Consider the following 22,065-nt stretch of genomic DNA (forward strand, 5'->3'; position numbering starts at 1 on the left):
CTTCTGCTCGGTGGCTGCTGAGTGAGCCCTCATCTGGGACTCTCCTCAGCTCTTACTGGGACAGTGGCGCGGCTGCCCCTCTGTTGGTCTTCCTTGGTCTCTTGTGTTCTGGGGGCCTCTGGATGTCTGGAGTTTTGATCTCCTCCATACCTGCTTCATACCCTGGAGGACGGGGCTATGGCTCCCCACACTCCCTAGCAGATCGTTACATGGAGAAACCTTTGGAATGCAAGCATGCTGATCCACACAGGTATGCACACAGGTGTACACACGGGTATTCACAGACGCGGACTACAGCTTTCTTGACTGCTGCCTCAAAGCACATTGTGCGCTGTCTATCTTGCGTGCTGCACAATATCGTTTATTATTTAGTATCTACTGATATCTACTGCTAGCTAGTTTATTGTGATGGTGCTGTTTTTTTTATTATGTTGCTCTTTGTTGTTTGCTTTCTCTTCTGTTTTTTTTCTCCATACAGGTGACCCAGGTGTTTTGTTTGTTTTTTTTGTTTTTTTTTCTTTCTTCCCCCCCTTCTCACCATCTCTTCTCCCCTTTGGTTTTCTTTCTCTCCCTCTCTTTCTTTCATTCTTTCTCCCTGTCCTATCCCCCAGTCATGTCTGTCCCGTTTGTAGCAACTGAAAATAAAATAAATTCATAATTATAATAAAGGTCAATCAAATGGACCAATATGGCAAGGCCATGATGATCCACTTGGTAAAATAAATCCGCTTGGCATCTTTCTTGGCCTTAAGACAACAATTCTGATGGCTAAAGATCCAAACGGGACACAAAAAAAAAAAAAAAAAAAAAAGGATGCTAACTATCAAGAGGCAATTCTTAAGGAAGGGAAATATGGAAAAAACTATCTCAAATTAGACAAGAACTGGACTGAAAATCAGTGTCAATTGGTCTGATAATAATAATAATGATCCCAATAATTCTGTCTCCTTAAAATATACACCCAAGACCACAAAAGATGGTTACACAGACCCCACAAATTTCCTTTAAATTAAAGTTTTACAACTCTGTAAAGACTACTGTTAGTATTAATGGAATATGTTAAACCCTATGATTGTAACTAGTTTTATCACTACCCTGCCTATCTAGCAAAGCAACAGAGCAATTAATCAATTAAGATTTGTCATCCACCAGAAAAGTGGGTAACTTAATTGGACTGAGCATTGGGGGCTGTGTCCATAGGCAGCAATTTTCGTGCTCCCAGGACCTATTTTCTTTATAAGTCCTATGACGTTTAGTAGTGACAGCTCTCTAAGTGTCCTCAGTGCATCACGTTTCTTCCCGTCACACTAGACTATCAGTTAAAAAATAGTTTTGGACAAATACCACACTTATCAATGTTACTTCTATATATTACCAACCAATGAAAATCACACCATCAGCCATTGTGGGAACACTAGAGAGTTATTTCTGAAAATCACCGGGTCCTTCCCACGCGTTGACCTCTTGAACGGCATGGGGGACGCCTCCCTCCCCCATGTGGTCAAGGGACGCTGGTGGGGCCTGCTCCACCTGCTTATGGTGTTCACTTTATGCTTTAAAAATCAAATATAGAAACCAATGGCTTACTTCACACTGTCCAAGAGGTCTTACACGGTCTGTTATTTACATGCAGTGCTGTGATATTTCCCCCTTAATTTTAAGCAGTTGTGCTTATTTAATCTTATAGAAAAGAGCAACTTGGGGTTACTGAAGACTTATTTTAGGTTATGTTGAAATCAACTATCATTTGCACATTTACACCTATTTCTAGTGGCCTCTAAACATATACAAGAGTGAAAGCATGTGCATGAAAGTGAGTGGAAAAAAAAGTGGGAAGCATAGGCGTTTCTGACTGACTGTGAGGACTAGGCCCTTAGAGTTATTTACATACAGAGTTATCTCTGCTCTCTATTTTAATTCATTTTCATTAATATTATTTTATATCTCTTAATAGAGGCAGTGCAACATCCAATAAAAGTTAAAATGTTAAACTATTTGAACATCAAACAAGCAATACTTGTCTGAAGTTATACTGTTATAAATAATACTTCTGGAAGCAAGAAAAATGGTATAATGGAGATATAATGACACTGATTGCTTGGGACAGCTGTGAATCAAAGCTGCCATGCCTCTATACCCAGTATCTTTGGATCCCAGGGGTTTGTTCTTTTTAAACTTTCATACATAAACACAGCAACTGCAATATCATCATGCTCACTATTAATTGTTGTAGCTAATGTCTTACCCTCCTGTAGATACATTACAGCCTGCGCGTAGTTTTGCAGTGCATGATGTGTCCTCCCCAGGCTTCCATAGGCCATAGTCTTTGCTATCAGGTCATTGGTCTGTGCTGCAACACTCAGGTGTTGCTCCTGGAAGACTACTGCCCGTTCGTACTTCCCTAGAGCTTCGTAGGTCAGTCCCAAGTTGCCATAGGCTCGACCCTGGCCCCTGACACATCCAGTCTGTTCTGCTATATCCAAAGCCCTTTGGTGCCACTACAGCAGGAAAAATTAGGTTGCTTAGAGGAGAGACTTGACAACTGATAAATTCTGTTTTCCCTGTTAATCAGTATAATTAAAGACATTTCATAACAAGGGGGGCTATCCTCTGCACATACAATGATGAATGTGATACAGACCTGTAGAGCTGTCTCGTTGTCTGCCATCAACTGATAGACACCTCCAAGTGCATTGCTTGCCTCTGCCTCCAGGGAGTTATCCTGATAGTTCAAACAGAGTTTACCTCATTCTATGGGCATTATGTGTTTTTAATATATACCCCCCCTCCCCATATTAATTATCATATTCAGCAGGGCAAAACAAAATATGAAACAGAAACAAGAACATTTTGCTGGTGAAAACCTACCCCTGCTATGCGTGCAATGTTAAGCTGGTGCTCCAGACAAGAGAGGGCCTGCTCATAGTTGCCCAGCTGGCTATGTAAGGTGCCCAGCTCTCCATAAGCCTGAGCCTTACCTTCTCCTTCACCACCTAGCTCATGAGCTACTACCAACCTCTTCTCAAAACACACCAGTGCTTGCTGGAGACTACCCATGGACCTGAAGTAGGAGAGGGAGGAGAACAAAAAGGGGAGGAAAAAGACCTGGTATGATAATGCATTTTTTTTCTGCACTTTGCTTGTTCTTGAAAGCAGGCCTCCTGTTTTTGTTGTTTCTGCAACATTTAAAGAAAAGAAGACAAACTGGTCCATATTAACAAAACATTTTTCTCTTTATATCTACTCAGAGAAAAACTCAGAGAAAGAAAGTCTACGAAGGTTTGTTATAAATCTGTACTCTACATTACCATTTCATTCACACTCAGGAGCAACAGCTGGATAAAGTAAACCCAACGGTAAGCCTTGTTCTTCTGTCAGTGAGCATTACTTATGTTGTATCATATGAGAGTTGCCCACCGTGGGACATGTGTCTGAAAAAAGGCTTTTTGCTTTTAATACGCTGCAGAGTTCTGACTGTATTTATTCTTATTATGACTCTAATTAAAATGTGTATAAAATGCTTGTGGCAAGAAATGCTCATTTAAAACTCTTGCATGAATGCTATTCTGTATTAGAAAGGTGTATCCTAACTAATAGGATAGAACATAAATGAACACAACATACATTTTTACGCTGATGTAAACAGAAGTCTGCAGCACTGTAGGTTTGAATTTATTTCTACATTTAGTGGGAAATCCAGGGAGACTTCAAAACCCTGAAAAATTTTCTAATTTTATTTATCCTCTTACTAGAGTTAGCTGAGAAGGAAAGAAGGAAGAGAAGCAGTTGGTCTATGGAGAATCATTTTAAAATTTAAATGCAAATTTTATTTCAGTAATAGAAACAAACAAACAAAAAAAACAAGACAGGAAATTATAAAATTAAGTTCTGAAATGAATTGATAGTGATATTTAAATTAAACACACTATAGATTATTTCAGCCTTGCTCATTTCAAATGAATTTGGCCAATTAGGATTTATGGGTCATGGCAGACTTAGACTCTCCACCTCCTCATGAGCCCCCTCATACAACACTGTGTATCAGGACAGCAAGTGCAATCTCCCTGTACGTTTCTAGAAACAGAATTTTTATTTAAATCGCATATAATGCTTTTTTATTTCTGACTGGAACAGTGCAAGCATCAGTAACAGGAAGATACAGCAAGAAAAGAAGAGCTGGTTTGGAGGTGGTTTGCAAAGTGGCTTGCAGATGCACAGTACCCTAATAGTGTGCCCTGTATTAAATTTATCAAATGCATGTATAGAAGGGTATCGTCTGAGCCATAACCTCTTATGTTCTCAATTTGATTTTAGTTTCACCTACCTGTGCGCATTGCCAAGTCCTCTGTAGGCTTTCTCTTGGTCCTGGACATGATTGAGACTCTGACCCACTGCCAGATACTTCTCATAATACTGTATAGCCTCCTCATAATCTCCCAAAACATCATAGCAGTCTGCCAGGTTCCCATAGGCCCTGCCTCTGTCTAGCATGCTCTCAGTTCCACTTAGCTGCTGCAGCATGGCCAGCTGCTGCTCAAAATAACCAATAGCTTCCTCAAACAATCCCATGTTTATCTTGGTGATGCCCATGTTTCCATGGACCTGTGCCTCCAAACGGGCATCCCTGAGCCCCTGTGCCAGGCCCAGCTGGGTCTCATAACACTGGAAAGTTGTAGCATAGTCTCCCAAGGCCATATGAACAGCTGCTAGGTGGCCAAGAGCACGGCACTCCCCCTGCTGATCACCTAGATCCTTTCGGATGGTCAACTCCTGGCTGTGGAACGACAAGGCCGTATCCAGCTGGCGGAGAAGCCTAGGTGGGAAAAAGTGCAAGAACACTGAATTAAGATGAATCAAGGGAACTAGAGCAAGTCACACATTAGTTATAGCCAACACCTGGTGTCCTTTGTATAGTATGATATTTCATGTGGTTTATTATTTTTAGAGCCAGTCTGTTGCAAAGGATGGATGCTTATATGTTACTTCTCTTTGTTAATAACTTAATAATAAGTTAATACTAAAAGATATGCTTTATTGAAAGATACAGTTTAAATTAATAATTAGTTTTCCAGCTGTGCCCAGTATGCAAAAAGGTACTGTTTTTGGGAAGGACAGAGGAAACTATTGTGGATAAAAGATTTCTTGGAGTACCAAGCTTAAATGGACCAACTCTGGGAAAACTGAGGTTTTAATTAGTAAGCTGCACCTTGAACTGTAAGTTTAAATTAACTACTATTCATAGGAATTTGTGGAAAGTACAGAACACTTCTATTAACTGCTGAGAATTGGCACAGAATCTCTTGTCAGTTGGCTGAGACTTTTTAAACTCACATGTTTTTGGAAACAGGCTTTTTCTTTGTAACTCCAAAGTAAATAGCAGGCATTACAAAGAAAATGGTCTACAAGCAAGTGGCTTTATAAAGGTAAATAAATACATTCTCAAACCGATGTCCCTTTTGCCTCCATAAACTCAGCTGAGCTTTCCCCAATATATTAATTATTCATATTTGATTATAGTTTAGCCCATATGGAAAAGAAATAGTAAAAACTTATATGTGATTACTCATGAAAGTGGCCACTTTCATGAGTAAATCATATAAGGCTTACGTGATTTACTCATGAAAGTGGCCACTTTCTCATTACTTTCATACATTGTTTTAGTAAGTATCCAAAACATACAAGTTTCATTATATAATTTTTCAAGGGATCTTATATCCGTTTTCACTCTTATATGCTTTTCATACAAGTTTCACACAAGACAGATACAAAATTTATAAGATTTATATATATCTTTTCCATATGGGAGCAGATAAAATGATCATAACACAACAATATTTAACATCATTTGAAAAGTACATAGTAATAATATTGTGCAGATTTTTGTTTCTTTTATGTAAGCATTAATTAGCAGCTAAATTTCTGCTTTTGTGAAGCACAATCTCTGCAGCTTGATCTGGTAAGTTAATATTTTAGCTCTACAAACTTTCGACTGCCTCCAATAAACAGGAATGGCTATATTACTAAACTTAGGTTTTAAAACAATACAACACATTCATTTGTTCATTTTTTACATGCACTGTTTGTGTGTGGTTAAAACACTGGTTAACCAGTTTATCACCTGTGAACTGAACCAAGTGCTGAATAGGCATCAGCCTCCATCTTCTGATCGTTGACCTTCTGAGCCAAGGTTAATTGCTGCTGGTAGAACTTCACAGCTCCTGGAAAATCACCCCGGCACACGCACACATCACCGAGATTCCCAAAGGCCCTGAAAACTGCCTGCTGACAAATATAATCACACAGATACTGATTAACAACCTCTTTTTGTGCAAAAGACAGAATTTCAAGGTTTATGAAATGAAAACATAATTAACAGGTGACCTGTGTGTTGTCCAGGGCTTGTGCTAAAGAAAGCAGATATCTCTGACATTCCTCTGCTTTGTTGTACTCCCCCAGTGCTTTGTGGGCCAGACCAAGGTTGCAGTAGGCTTTTGCCTGTGCTAATTTGTCCTGGAGATCCTTAGCCAGGGCCAAATCCTGTTCATAATACCTGGAAAATTTTAAACTTTTGTTTTTTATCGTGCATCTTGTTTCAATGTAATATAAAAGCACAAATCCTTAAAATGAGAAATTAAAGTCTCATTAACATCCATCCATCCATCCGTCCATCCACTTTCTGCTGCTGGGCCTGGTTGCGGGGTTGTAGCCTAAGAAGAGAAGCCCAGACCTCTCTCTCCCCAGCTACCTCCTCCAGCTCATCTGAGGAACATGGGAGCTTTCCAGGCTAGTCAAGAGATGTAGCCCCAGGGCCTTCTCCTGGTAAGACATGCCTGAAAACCTTGGCCAGGAAGCATCCTGAAGGCATTCAAGTCAGATGCCCAAATCTCCTCAGCTGGCTCCTTTCGATGTGGAGGAGTAGTGGATGGATGGATGAATGTATGTATGGAAAACACAACACATGTTTTTCGACATAAGGCCAACGGGGTCATTTTCATTATATGAAGTTCAGTTTTGTAAGATTTATTTAGTCTCTGACCTGACAGCATCTCTGTACTGTCCAAGACAGTAGTGAGCATAACCCAGGTTATGGCAAACTTTGCCTTCTGCTTCGAGGTCCTGCAAACCTGGCGCCAAAACCAGGTACTGTTGGTAGTAGGGCAAGGCCTGAGCATATTCACCTCTCCAGCTGTGAAAGTTACCCAAGTTTGCTGCAAAAGAAAATAACGGTGAGCAATATTTTTCATGTTTCATTTAACTCAACTCAAGTGCATTTATCTCTTGACAGGTTTACCTAAGGCTCTTGCTTCACTTTGAGTGTCTCGCATCTCTCGTGCAATGGTCAGGTGGTGCAGGTAGTGCTGGAGAGCTCGGTCGTGAGCACCCAGCGCTTGGTAGGCCACAGCAAGGTTACCGTGCGTGGATGCCTGAGATGGACGATCGTTCACCTGATAACACAAAGACACATCGTGATTCTGCTTTCCACACAATCGTCCACATGTTTTTTGAAAAGGGTCATAAAATTTACCTCCAGAGAGATTTGCAGCTCTTGTCTGTGGTACTGGACTGCTTGGTCGTACATGCCAAGCGCATGGTAGGCATTGCCCATGTTGCCATAGGCCCTCCCCTGGGCAGCGTAATCACAAAGTTCTTGGACGAAGGACAGGTGGGCTTTGTGGAACTTTAGCGCAGTGTCATACTCTCCCTTCATCTGGTGTATGATGCCTGTGATAGGAGATGAGAGGAGGCAAAAACACAAACTATTGAACTAACAAGGAAACCATTAAGATGCAGGTAAACTCCAAGTTTAATCTCTTTTAGCATACAACATTTGAACGTTCTTGTGATCGGTCATGTTCTCAACTTTAGTCACAACACTAATCCTAACCATATGTTTTAGCAAGTGGCATGGACAAAAACATTTCAATAGGACAAACAAAGTCTATGCAAAGCGCCCAGGTAATACATCTAATCTAGGAAGTCTTGTAGCATGCCAACTACAAGCTGTATCAGGTAATGCTCGTATTAAAATAAAGCTAGTTCATTTCAATTTCTGGCCTCTGGCTGGCAAGTCCATCCTAATGATTGATTTTCCAAGAATTATCTTAATTTTATGTTTCTAACTTGTTTCATTTAAAACAGCACAATACCTAGCCCCATCATTTAAACTCCTCCAAATGTCCATTTCAAGAGGAATGGACTTTGTATACAAAAATGGTCACCACGGCAAAAAGCTGTAATGTTGAAGTGGTCAGACAACTCTTTGATAATTCCAGTTCCAATAAAATCAATATTTAGGTGTGTTAGTTAAAATGATTATTTCCTTTGTCACCAAACCACAAAGACTGGAGGCAACGTTTTTTTAAGAAGAACAAAAATGACATATTCTGAAAGCATACAGTTATTGTTGATCACCCACATCTCGGAGGATCAAGGTCATAAAACCCAGAAAAATCTTCCATGGACATAGGGGAATTTTAAAGTCCAGGCTCAAGGAAGTCAGACAAGTGAAGTTTAAGTCCTCAGTTTTGTGATTTTTTTGGTCTCCAAGTCTCAAGTCTCCACAGCTCTGTAGAATGGTTTATCCAGCGCTGTTTGGATTTGTAGGATTCATCAAACAGCAATTACTGCACATGTAGGGAGCATGATGAACAGAGTAAATTCCCAAAATGACATTAGGAGTTATAAATATGCAGCATCTGTATGGTGGTGAATATAAATGCCCACATGGTTTCTTGAACTGTAAAAAATCCTTTTTGAGCAGAGTGGTGAATAATTAAAAAGCTACAGTGGGAAATTCAACAAATCTAATAATATCTGCTGCTGTGTCTCTTCAAACTTTAGTATAACATATGCAGAAATCAGTCTCTCTGTCCAGGGAAAAAGAACTGGGAAAACTTAAGTCCCAGTCGCCTTCCCAACTTCTTCTGTCATGATGTGTCTTTGCTGTCAACAACCCAGTTTATGGAGCCAGAACAGACAAAAGTTGGGAGAGAGAATAGTTAAGGAAGAAACTTGGGGCACAAGAGAGGAGAATGAAAATTTACATTTTATGCTAGTTATTTCCTGTACTCCAAAATATAGTACTTGTCACCCTCCTGCATTTAACTGACAACTGTGCACACTGGTTATTTGCAATTTAAAATGTACCTACTTTGCTTTTTTCTTCATTTTCTGTGATACACTCTGCTACAGTGCTGGATACTCAAACTGTGGATATGGCCACATATTGCAAATAATGAGATCAGTGTATCTATAACTAATTCTTTTGAGCCATGTTTTGAACAGTTTTTTTCTATTCTGCATGATATAAGAGTGAAAATCCAGGCTCTCTGGTTGGAATCACAGCCAAAGAGCCTGGATCATACAGAATCCCTGCCCACTTGCTGTTCATGTTTTTATTTATGAGGAGCAGCCAGTCAAAAGAACGTTGGCTAAAAAGGAGGTGCAAGGGAACTGAAATGGCTTGTTTTACACAATGGGTGAACTTGGGGTTGCACTAAAGCCCAGTATAAGATTAATAATGGTAATTTTGTAAACATGGAATTAGGGATGGGTATCGAAAATCGGTTCTTGTTGAGAACCGGTTCCCACTGTTTCAATTCCTTGGAATTGTTTGTCATTTTTGCAAACGATTCCCTTATCAATTCCAGTTGCCCCAAATGATGTCACCACGTTGCGGAGCGTCATTAACCTGGCAGGAAACATGGCGGCTCAAACGCTCAAAAGTTTGGTTATACTTTACGAGAACGGATGACAACAGGGCAACTTGCAATACTTGCAAAGTAGATATTTCATTTAAGGGAGGAAACACCACGAATATGCAAAAGACACGCGATGACCTTAAATAAATGTTGTGTTTTTAATTCCGCTCCGGACTCGTGAATCTCAACCCAGCAGCAGCGGTAACGTTTGCCCGTTAATGCGGCAGGTAAATAATCAACTAACAGTGCATATTATGTTAGCGCGATCTGCCTTATTACAAAACCTGCCATTACTGTGCATTTAGGTGACCATGATGAGAGAGACAGACGGAGTCTGGTTGGCTCAGATGCTGGCAGTTCTCGCTGCAGTCTACCGGTAGCGTCTCCTTTCAGGCCAGGATAGACGAATGTCACCGAGCAGTGACTGAGTTTGTGGTAAAAGGCTTGCACCCATTTCCCACAGCAGATGCCCGATTTTCGGTAAGTGAATGTGTTTAATTGTAGGCAGGGACATTACTGGATATTCTTGTGTAATTGCTACAGAATAATTTATGTTATACTTTGTTATTGCTACAGAAGAATATTTATCTTATTATTTTACATTTACAATTTTTTTTCCCGGGAACCCTGTGACACCCCCATTGAAGAGCCGTAGGCTGTGGATCTAAGCTCTAAGCTATTCGACCTTAGTGTTCTCCTTTTTTTTAAAAGAATCAATAAGAGAATCGATTAAGAATCGAATCGTTAAACAGAATTGAAAATGGAATCGGAATCGTGAAAATCTTATCAATACCCATCCCTACATGGAATACTACTTTAGAGTCCAATAATAAAAACAAATGAGCAGAGTAGAAAATGAGCACATGAGTTCCTCTGTAAGACTTTATTCCAAACATTGCACAAATCTAAATCTTACCATATTTCATTGGCATATTTTTGCTTTGGCATATAAAAACCATGCACATTGTACATTGAGCTCTACCTTCATCAGTAAAGTCCTGCTTAAAGTTGAATGCAGACGTGAAACCTACAATTGCTCACAATGAAAGTCAATGCAATGACTTTTCCTTGAATGATTTATGTTATTCTTTCCATCACAGCAAGCACATTTCAATCAAGATTCAACACAAAAGACACACACACATAGAACAGCTGTAATCTTCCCTCTTAATGCTATATAGTGTGATTTATATGCAGGGGTGTGCACCAGATAAGAAGTTGCAACGCGCATTTGCGTACATATAAAAGGCACTGTTTTTGTCCGCTAGAGTGGGATGTTCACGGCATATTCTGCACCACATCTCTGTGCGTTCATCATTTGTTTGAAGCCAGCTCACCTCCTGCAACCACTTTTCTGAGAATACGCGCTTCTTTTGTGGTTTGGACTCCTTTGGACATTTCTTTGGAGGTGGAAGAACACCAGAGTAATTGCTTAAAGGAGCTTGCTTCTTCGACATCTTTAAGAGTTCTAAACAAATGTCTGTCCTCCTCCAGAAAATCTTATGTACGCAAACATGCGTTGCAACTTCTTATCTGGTGCACGTCTTTTATTTTGACAGCGAATGTGCACCTGTGGACCACTTATATGCACCCCTGTTTATATGTATGCCAAAAGCCTGATTGTAAGGAGATTGAAAGAAAAAAATTATAATTATGCCTTCCCTATAGTGGCATATTAGTACAAAGTAGAATACCCCCCCCCCCCCCCCCCCAAGGTTAAGGTAAGATTAGAAGTAAGGTTACATTCAAAGTGAAAGCTGGCTGTTAACATTTCCATTACAGCCCAAATCTGACAATTTTTCTTCTTCTTTTTTTAAACAATTGGTCTTTGAAGAGGTCCACAAGTAAACTCCCCATGTTCTTATAATATATGTTGTGTTATAGTCTCTATTTTGACTTATACAGATATCGTTTCTTGTATTCATTGTATTCTTGTGTTTCTTTTTAATTTGTGTTTCTGTGTTTTGTATGTGTGTAGGTGCCCTTCCTCGTTTCTACTTTATTTTATTTTGGTAAATGCTCTTCTGTGTGTGTCACCTGGGCCTTAACTTCCTGTCTTTGTTCTCATATCTCAATAACACATTACTGTCACGGTCTGTGTGCGGCAGGCAGGAAAGTAGGACCTAAATGCAGACTTGTGGATGTGAAAATTAAACTCAAAGACCTCAGCTTTATTGCTGACATAAGTCAAAACAGAAACTAAACTGGGAAGGCTAGAAACTGAGCCTGAAACAGAACACACAGGCAAGTATGAGGGACGATGCAACGACAAACAGGAACACACGCAGATACTAAATACAGAAGGAACTGGGCAAAGGGCAAACACCTGGGAGACACAGCTGACACTAAGTACGAAGACGAGATTGGGAGGAAGCAAAACAGAATACATTGTCCTTCAAAGTAAAACAGGAAACAGACTGGGCACAGAACTAAACCTATACTAAACACGAGGACACCGGAACAAAATTAGAATACAAAAACAGAAATCAGAACACTAGAAGTCATATACAACGAAGAAATCATAGAATAACAACAATAATACACAAAACACTGGGTCACTGACCAAGGACCTTGACAATTACTCTGATAATGCCTCAGATTGGTGTAGGCGATCTATTTTGTGTGGAAAAATAGTCAGATCTTTATCTCAGATCCTGAAGCAGAAAGCCTTAGTTAATAAAGTTAAAAACCACCACCATGATACCTGTCACTGTATCTATGGCATTTTATTTTTATCACACCAGCTCACGCAAAGAAAGCCTAACAGTGTCGAACTTGCTTAGTAGTAGCATTGGCATATCAAACCACAATACAGGGAAATACAGATTCCATATTCTAGTGAATTTGGTCAACTAAAACAATAACTTTTGTTAACTGGTTTTCTGCCATTATACCAGTTGAAGAAGGTAAAGTCATGGTTGCAAGTGTTCAAATGCAAGCTAGAGTGAGAATAAAGGTGTGGAGTTTTGGGGTGGAGATTCGTGGGCCAAAGTCAAGTTCTGTTTCAAGATTTACATGTACATGTTCTACAAGACAGAGGGTACAGCTAGCACAATTCTAGAAAATGGGCAATAAACGTTGTAAAATGAATTAAACTGTTCAAACATGACCCTGTTTTATTATACATAATGCATGTTAATGCATTAATACAATAATGCAAAACTTTTTACCTACATTCATCCTGTGATTCCCTTCATTAAACTGTTTGAGTAACCTGAATTTTTCACACAGAAATCCTAATAATGCCATCCATAGGAAGTCTTCTATTTCCAAAGACAATAATTACACTGCGCCAGAATAATTTATAACTGCTCTGAGAAATGTTGAAATGAGGCCTTATATAAAATCTGCTTTTTCTACAATAAAGTCACATTGGGAAAACAGATGAGAAGGGGTTATAAGTGGGGAGGAAGGGATACGGAGGGGTATCCAGACACCAGATGGAGGAAGTCACATGTGGTCTTCATGTCAGACTGTGTAATGAGAGAGATGACTGGGGTCTGATCCACCGAGTGTAAACTGTGAGCCATCCTTCCCAACTCCTTGGCTCATGTCCACCTCTATCTCTACATTTCTTACTGTAAACACTTTTCAAATGTGTGACTTTAACAGTCCAAAATCAAGATTTACAGATTGTGTTAAAAATATTGACTGACTAAATCATCATTTAAAAAAAAGATTCACATCCTTGATAGGGGTGCAGGCAGGGTTCCTAAAAACAACAACAACAAAAACCCACCTTTTAAAATAGCTCTCTCCTCCTCTATTCTAAGCCTCTTGAGTTTTAGCTGCTAATATGGAACCCCCACTCTTCCATGTGGAAGTCCACAGCCTAACTTGCATCCTTGCAGTTAATTTCAATCTTAAATACAACAAAAGCAGCAGATCACCTGTAAGTAGGATTTATTTCTGAATCTAACAGGGGACGTAACAGAGACAGAGTTTGAAGAAACTGGAGTGACTTTTTCTGTGCATGATGTTACACTTCTCATAAGACAGATGCTTTCACTTTAAGCTGATTTCATATCTATAATTCACAAATCCAAAGGTTACAGAGTCATACTCTTTCTATGACTGCCAAAGTCCCTGGTTTTGGTTTAAAAGTTGCTTGGGAGTTTTTGGATTCATATTTATGGAGTTTTGGCTACCAGTTTAGATTGCCTTAACATTCTATTGTTAGTTTTGTTTTCATGGTTTGCATTAAATTTCAGTTAATATTTTAAGTTTATTTCTTGCATATTTAGATCCAAAAGTGATTCCATAATGTTTCTTCATTTTGTTCTTTGTTAATTTGTGGACTTTCCCAGTCTGAATAAAAGACATACTTTGTTATTTCTGGATCTGATTCCTTTACTCTGCAAGCCCCAACAATGACGTCCTGACTTTGAAATCATGCAGTGCCAAGAGTATCAAAAAACTGCCAGAAATGGAGCATTCAGTGCAGTCGGAAGTCTGAGTTCTTTTTATATATTTATTTATTTATTTATTATTAACAGGGATTCCTGGTACACTCACTGAACCCAATACTTATATAACATATTCAATATGCTACATATAAAATAAATGAACTACTACTTCAATACTTCTTTTGTCATATTAAGTGTAAGGGAAAGCATAGTGGGCCCCCTTTAAGCATGGTGCTATAAAATTCAGATTTTCTTAGTATTTATTATACCTTCTGACACATAATTATAATTTATTATTATTATAATTATAAAAATATAATTAACAGTTTTCATGAGTTTTAATTCAAATAATTTTTCTCATATCAATCATCTTTTGCAAATTCTTGTTCTCTGTTTATCCTAAACAAAAACATATATGGGGGGGGTAATGGTTAAAAAAAGGTCTGGTTATGACTTGGAGAACTTGCTGATGCCACAATTTTAAATGACATACAGTGCATTGTAAGTAAAGGTCACGTCTTGGCATTTGGTCGTAAAGAATAGTGTTTAAACCAATCCAAAGACTAGAAATGTCATAAGTGGGTTTAGATTCTGAAGCTCAAATCCATACATTGACTTAACCATGGATGTGACGCATTTGAGTTTACTCCGTTTGCTTCTACAGTCTCTACACAATACAATGAGAAGAACTGCAACCATTAAAAAAAGCATTTGAAATCTAAATTCAATACTTCATCGGCACCTCATCTTCATCTCTGATATCTCATCAGCACCATCATCATGACTCAGAAAGGTAATCAGTGGTGATTTAGCTTATAGCACTCAAATCTAACGATGCAAAGGATTTCACAATAAAGGTTGAAGGAAATGCAAATAGCACACGATTTACTTTTAAAACAATGAAAGCTAAGAGAAAACAAACATTTGGTGAAAAAAAACACTTCCTTATTTAATTTGCTAATTACTTTCAGTGTGAACTGCATAAAAAATAATTCTGTCAAACTAGCAAACAACCTTAAATGTTTTAAACAAACATGAAGTCACATTGTTAATATAAATGTACATGAATTTAAAAAGGTCTCATAAACGCTGCTGGCAACAATATGTAGAAACCGGGTTATGCGAGGAGGAGGAGGAGGAGGTTGGTGATATAGAAAGGAAGACCTTGTTCATCGGGGTCTTGCATTAAGAGGATTACGGAGAAGCCTGCAGAGCTGGCTAGAATCACTGGTTACAGTTACACACATCCTCCTAAACTCTACAAACACAGGTGTGCACATTAGCACATGCACAATCTTCCTCTAACCTAAAGCCACACTTCTCTGAGGTGTAAGGGTGCCTGTAGATTTCCTACAGATTCTGTGGGATTCCCCAGCGTGGAGGGGACACAGTGTGAAGACAGCAGTGCTGCGAGGATTAGAGGTGTGGAAAATTAGCTGAGATCTGATGACAGGTATTCAGCTGAGACAGCATAGAGAGATTAGAAAGGAGAAGAGTGGTGATCCACAGTCCCCTTTCTCCATAGTAGGATAAAAATTGCTCTGTCATCAGTGAATGAAATTGGGTGTGGCAACTTGTGGGTCAGGAGCTACATATCATGGACTATATGCAGTTATTTCTGTCCGACCATCATAAAGAAGAATACATGTTTATTAGCTAAAGTTAGCAAATAACTCGAGATGAGAGAGAGACACACATACATTTTGGAATATTGTAGAGAGTAAGTTAAATATAAAGAATTTATTATTCAAGTAGGCAAAGAAATTACTTCACACATGTCTTCTGGGTCGTTTTTTTTTTTTTCTTGCTTTCTGGTTTGGAGCATTTATTGACATCTGCAGCAGCCTTACAGCACATGGGTCACCTGCTTAACCGAGTGAGGTATACTGGAAACCATCTTCTGGATCCTTAAATGAGCGCTGTACTCTTACAGTAATGGACCATATCTTCAGGCCCATAGTAGCAAAGAATCAGTAAGTATCTTTCATTTGAAATTAAAATATAATTTCCATATATGTCTTGTTCTAGTTCAGTACACAGAATCAGTCGTGGGAAAAACTGCTTGACTTAACAGTTGACCAGATGTAGAGACACTGACACTCTCCACAAGAAAGGCTGTCTGCAGAGTGCTGTATTAAAGCATACCAAGGGAAGGCTCACTGGAAGGGAAAAGCATAGCAAGAAAAAGCGCACAAACAACAGGAAACAGCTTGAGAGCATCGTCAGTAAAAGTTGATTCAGTAACACGGGAGAGCTTCACAAGCAGTGGACACAGACTGGTGTCAGTTGTAGCCTTCAGGAAAGGGGCTATCATACTATCATACCCCTACTATCAAGTCACTGTGATACCTAGCCTAGCCAGGAGGAGCCACAAGAGTCCGTTCATATGGGACTACCCTGAGAGGAGCGACAAAGATTTGTGGACTGGGTCACAGTCAAAGGCAGACATACAATAACACAAGATACTGCATGGTGTGCTACCAACACAAGAAAAAGGGTAATTAAGATTTAAACGGTACCATCACAGATCACTAAGGAGTTCCACTGGGCAGCCAGACACTGGCCTAGTTTAGTTATTTTTGGACTTTAAAGGTGCTGCTATGTAAAATACAATACAAGTATTATATGGTCTAATTTAGGTTGAGATAATCTCCAAATTTCATGTTTCATACAGAAAGGAAGAGGTGAAGGAAGGAGATATAAGAAGAAAACAAAAAGGTGAGGAAAGAAGAAAATAAGAGGGAAAGTCAGACTGGAAAAGAGGGGACTAAGAGTAAACAGAGAATGAAACCCAAGAAAACAGGAGAAAAAAAACACAGCAAGGAGAAAACAGGAGACACAAGAAGAAGAAAAAAAGAATGGCAAGGAGATAAGGAATGCACAGAGAGAAAGGGAGGAAGGAGTAAAATCAGGAAGAAAAGAAAGGAAGAATGAAGTAATGAAAACATGGGAAATGTAGTGAGTGTAAAGACAAAATAAGGTAAAAGATAATAGGGGACGAAATCATTATGAAACAAAAGATGAAATGAGAGGCAGAAATTAGGGTTGGAAATTGAAGAACAGAAGAAGAGGAAAGGAGGAGAGAAAATATCAGAGGAGAGCAGAGTGAAAGGTTGTCAAGTCAGCATTCAGAGTCAAAGAACCGTAATCATCCATAAATGATGATGTGAATCATTGATCTGAAACACAGACTGAAGCTCATCTGTCAGGAGAGTGTCAGCGACTTCAGCAGTAGCCTATAGTCACACATCAAAGTATCTATTGAACCACTGCAGTGTGCATGTTTTCCTTTTACTTACTTCAGATAGAAAATAAAGCAATTTTCACTCATTTGCCTACAAAAAAGCTCTGCAGTGACATAAAGTGAGAAGAGTGGTGGAAATCGCACAATATTACCTGAGCAGAGTTTAATAGACTGTATATAAAAGATAGATAAAGCCATTATATAGTTATCCTCTGATTTCTGGGCTTTACATTATAAGGCCTCATTTCTTTTCCTGCTGCCATGTTGGTTTTTGGAGCCAGAATGTCTCATATTTGGAAGAGATCATAGTGTTTGTTAATATTGTGAAGTTTGGCATTTTAACATGGGAGTGATTTGCTTTTTAGAACCAGCTTCATGTAGGACTGCAGTTTTTTTGGCATTTCAAAGTCTGATCAGAGGAGGTATTTGCAGAGGGTTAATTTATTTTCCACCATTTATTAAATAAAAAAACTACTTTTGGAACACTTTATGTTGGCATAAACTGTTCAGTGAACGCTTAATGTGCTCATTTTTGAGATTTACATAAAAACTGTTCTTTAATGCCCCTCAGTGTAACCATTTAGCCTATAATTTGTTCTAATATCAGTCTTCACTCATGGCTCTCTTACAACCATAGAAGAGATTTTTTTCTTATTGAGTTAACGTTGATAGTGATAGTAACTGTTTCGCATTTAACTTCCTGACATTTGTGAACACTGCTATGATGCTATGATTATTATTCCTTGAACTCAGAAGATGATTGTTATTCTGTCACTGATACCTTAAAAAAAATGCATGGCAAAAAAGTAGCTGAAAATCCCAATTTTTGCAGGCGATTTTAATGAGAGGTGTAGTTTAAATTCTAGGGAGGTGCACATCAGGTTACGTCGTAGGGTTTTCAGCTGGGTTTGCAGTTGGAGTGTAGCTATGGTGTAAATTTCCCACTATCAACTCTTTTTCCTGGAATATGGCCCTAGTAATGAGCAAATACATTTTTTGTGTCCATGAAAAAACTTTAAATTGTCAAATGGCGTCTGTTCTTTTTTCCATGACTGTATTTCCATTCTTTGAACAAATTTAGGAATTGAAGAAGGGCGCTGCAGTTCAGAACACCAGAAAGAAGAATTCTAGCTTCCCTTTTATTTTAAGTTGCAAAACAATAAAAAAAAAAGTCAACAAAAAATAAAAAACATTGAGACAGTCTAAATCCCCAGAAATCTAAGATGGCATCCTCACTTTACTTTTAGTGCACAGTGCCGTATACATGCACAACGTGGCAAGTTGTCCATTCAGCGATGGATTCAGGTTCACAGCATCTCAGATATCACTGTGGCCGCAGAAACCAGAAACCACTTAATAAAACATGAGTGTTGATTGTCCAGAGAGACGCTACTGCAGTCAAATGATAGGCCCTTAAGAAGCAGGACCATCGCATGATATAAAGCTCCCATCCTTGAATTTGATTTAACAAGATGTCAAAACTGCAGCATCTACGTGTTGTACTAGGCCACTACAGCTAGTGCAAACTCACACAGGTCTGCAATATAACAAACAAATAATGCTTTGTGTGTACTTAATGTTACAGATCGATGTAGACCGAGTTGTCCTAGCCCAGGACAAGAGCCCAGTCAGTCTCTCCCAGGGATAATGCTTCTTAAATATCTTCTGAATAAAACACAGGATGCAGTTTTGTATTTTTTTATATCACTTGAAGGGTTTTTCATACCAAACTGAGGGCCTGTGAAGACTTTCAGATTTGAGGATGATGTCACATAAAACCAAACATTTAATCAAGGATGAAAACACAAGCACAGATAAGACCAGACAATGAGGTAAACTGTCCTGTGAGGACACCTCATCTCTCATCCCGAATTACCAGAGTTCAAATATCCAAACAAAGAGAGAACCCACATGCACCTAGAAAACCCAGGTGGTCGCAATCAATAGCAAAGGCCAAGAAGCCAAAACACCAGCATGAAGTGTGGGAAAAAACCCAGCAGACCCATAGATGCGTCAGGGGCACCCAGAGAGAAGGGCCACAGCACAGGGAAGTGAACAGACCCGAAGCCCAAAAGGGACACCAGTCAGCAAAGACCCAGGCACCACAGCACACCCCCGATGGCACATGACGACCAGTTCCAGGAGGCACCCACCCGAGCCCCCCATTCCCAGTACCCCCACCAATCTTGGAAACGGGAGGTACCCATCCCATCCCAGAGCCATCATCTTTCATTCAATCATTCTTTCCTGAATGAGTGTATACTTTGTGAATAAACTTTTAGCACTCTCACATCAGTGTCTCGCTTGCTGTTGACTATAATGCCAGATCATGGAATGAACTGAATATGAACTAGTGATTTAAAGGCATACTGTAGAATTTCAAAAGCCTTTTCTTCTTTTGTTCATCTGAGGCAGGGGCCCTCCGTTTTTTTTTCTTTTCTTTCTAAGGTACAAAGCATAGAAATAGCAATTTTACACCGTCCCTCTTGTCGTCTATGTACCTTCTAGGGCAGGGGTCGGCAACCTGCGGCTCCGGAGCCGCATGTGGCTCTTTAGTCCCTATAGTGCGGCTCTGCATGGTTTGGGAAAATAAATTAGAAGTATTTAGCTGAAGTGTATTTTATTTATGTTAGTTCTTTTTTAACTTGTAGTTCTAAATTGGAAGATTATTGTAATATATAAGGTCTCCAACAATGCTAGTGTTAGCGGCGCTAACGGCTGCAGACAGGAAGATACTGCCAGCACCGGAAACGTGCTCGTCATCTCCGAGCATGAAGTAAGGAGAGCCTTCAAGAGAGTGAACACCAGGAAAGCAGCAGGACCAGACAGCATCCCAGGTCGTATCCTAAGAGACTGCGCATACCAGCTAGCTCCTGTGTTCACTGAGATATTCAACATCTCTTTATCTCAGTCGGTGATCCCCACATGCTTCAAAGAGTCCATCCTTGTTCCTGTCCCGAAGAAACCCCACCCTGCTTCTCTCAATGACTATCGCCCTGTAGCCCTCACCTCAGTAGTGATGAAGTGCTTTGAACGCCTGGTCAGAGACTTCATCATTTCTTCACTACCAGACACACTGGACCCACTACAGTTCGCTTACCGTCCAAATCGTTCCACAGACGATGCCATCTCTCATCTCCTCCACACATCACTCACTCACTTGGACACTAGAAGGGGGAATTATGTTAAAATGCTCTTCATAGACTACAGCTCTGCATTTAACACCATAATTCCCTCCACACTCACCACCAAGCTGGAGCATCTGGGACTCAGCTCATCTATGTGTCAGTGGATCTCCAACTTCCTAACTGGCAGACCACAGGCAGTAAGGATGGGCGGACATGTCTCAGCCTCCACCACTCTCAGCACTGGAGCCCCCCAGGGGTGTGTTCTGAGCCCCCTGCTGTACTCTTTGTACACATATGACTGTGTGGCCACTACCAGCTCCACCACCATCATCAAGTTTGCTGACGACATCGTCGTGGTGGGCCTGATCTCTGATAACAACGAGACGGCCTACCTGAAGGAGATTAGGAATCTGGAGAACTGGTGCCAGAGGAACAACCTCCTTCTAAACGTCAGTAAGACAAAGGAGCTGATAGTGGACTTCAGCACTAAGCAGGAGAGGAACTACCAGACCCCGTCATCAACGAGTGCCCAGTGGAGAGAGTGGACAGCTTCAAATACCTCAGAGTTCACATCACGCAGGACCTGTCATGGTCCTGTCACATCAACACCGTGGTGAAAAAGGCCCGACAGCGTCTCTACCACCTCAGACGCTTGAGAGACTTCCAACTGCCCTCCAAGGTGCTCAGGAACTTTTACTCGTGCACCATAGAGAGCATCCTGGCGGGAAACATCTTAACCTGGTTCGGGAACAGCACCATGCAGGACAGACGAGCTCTACAGAGGGTTGTGCGGTCAGCTGAGCGCACCATCCGCTCCGAGCTCCCTGACCTGCACTCAATCTACAGCAGGCGGTGCTGGACCAAGGCCAGGAAGATCGTGAAGGACCTCAGCCATCCCAACAACAGACTGTTCTCTCTGTTGAGGTCAGGAAAGCGATTCCGCTCCCTGAAGACCAACACAGAGAGACTGAGGAGGAGCTTCTTCCCGCAGGCGATACGGTCTCTCAATCACACCACCACACAGTACTGACCCACACATATGGTTCTTACACACACACTGGACTTTCTGGACTTTGGTTTTGCACAACACTGGTCACTATATTCTTCATTTCCGGTTAATACTTGTACAGCTGCTGTTATTGTGTATATATTTATTTATATTTAGATTTCTTCATACATTCTTATATAGTTCTATATTGTGTATTTTGTTGTACAGTTATTTTATTTTCAACTTTAATTTATATCTTTATCTTATTCTTCCCAGTTAAATTTACCCTTCATTCTAATTTGTGTTGTACAGTTATTTCATTTTTAACCTTAATTTATATTTTATTCCTTCCTAGTTAAATTTACCCTTTTTAATTTTTCATATTTATTTCCTTTCTTATTCATAGCCTTTTCCTTTTTTGTTTTCTTTAGGTCTCGAGCAGTTGTCCAAGCATTTCACTACATATCGTACTGTGTATGACTGTGTACGTGACAATTAAAAATTTGAATTTGAATTTTAATATTGAAATATAAAAATAAAATTATATTCTATTATTTTTTCATCGCTCAAAATAAGCATCACACTCGCAGAAGCCGGT

The 22,065-nt window shown here is 39.8% G+C and overlaps 1 protein-coding gene across 2 annotated transcripts in view; it reads right to left on the bottom strand.

Moving 5' to 3' along the window:
- The window catches only part of ttc28 (tetratricopeptide repeat domain 28), a 278,633-nt gene that overhangs the window by 124,705 nt on the left and 131,863 nt on the right, over positions 1–22,065 (bottom strand). For both annotated transcript variants that reach the window (XM_080304107.1, XM_080304106.1), the window contains exons 9-17: positions 7,526–7,722; positions 7,292–7,445; positions 7,037–7,208; positions 6,382–6,550; positions 6,119–6,279; positions 4,325–4,813; positions 2,869–3,061; positions 2,642–2,722; positions 2,246–2,498 (exon numbers count right to left, since the gene is read on the bottom strand). In XM_080304107.1, coding sequence (XP_080160233.1) covers positions 2,246–2,498; positions 2,642–2,722; positions 2,869–3,061; positions 4,325–4,813; positions 6,119–6,279; positions 6,382–6,550; positions 7,037–7,208; positions 7,292–7,445; positions 7,526–7,722 — 1,869 coding nt within the window. The remainder of the gene's footprint in view (positions 1–2,245; positions 2,499–2,641; positions 2,723–2,868; positions 3,062–4,324; positions 4,814–6,118; positions 6,280–6,381; positions 6,551–7,036; positions 7,209–7,291; positions 7,446–7,525; positions 7,723–22,065) is intronic.

The sequence above is a fragment of the Astatotilapia calliptera genome, chromosome 7, assembly GCF_964374335.1.
Source record: "Astatotilapia calliptera chromosome 7, fAstCal68.1, whole genome shotgun sequence".
Lineage (NCBI taxonomy): Eukaryota > Metazoa > Chordata > Actinopteri > Cichliformes > Cichlidae > Astatotilapia > Astatotilapia calliptera.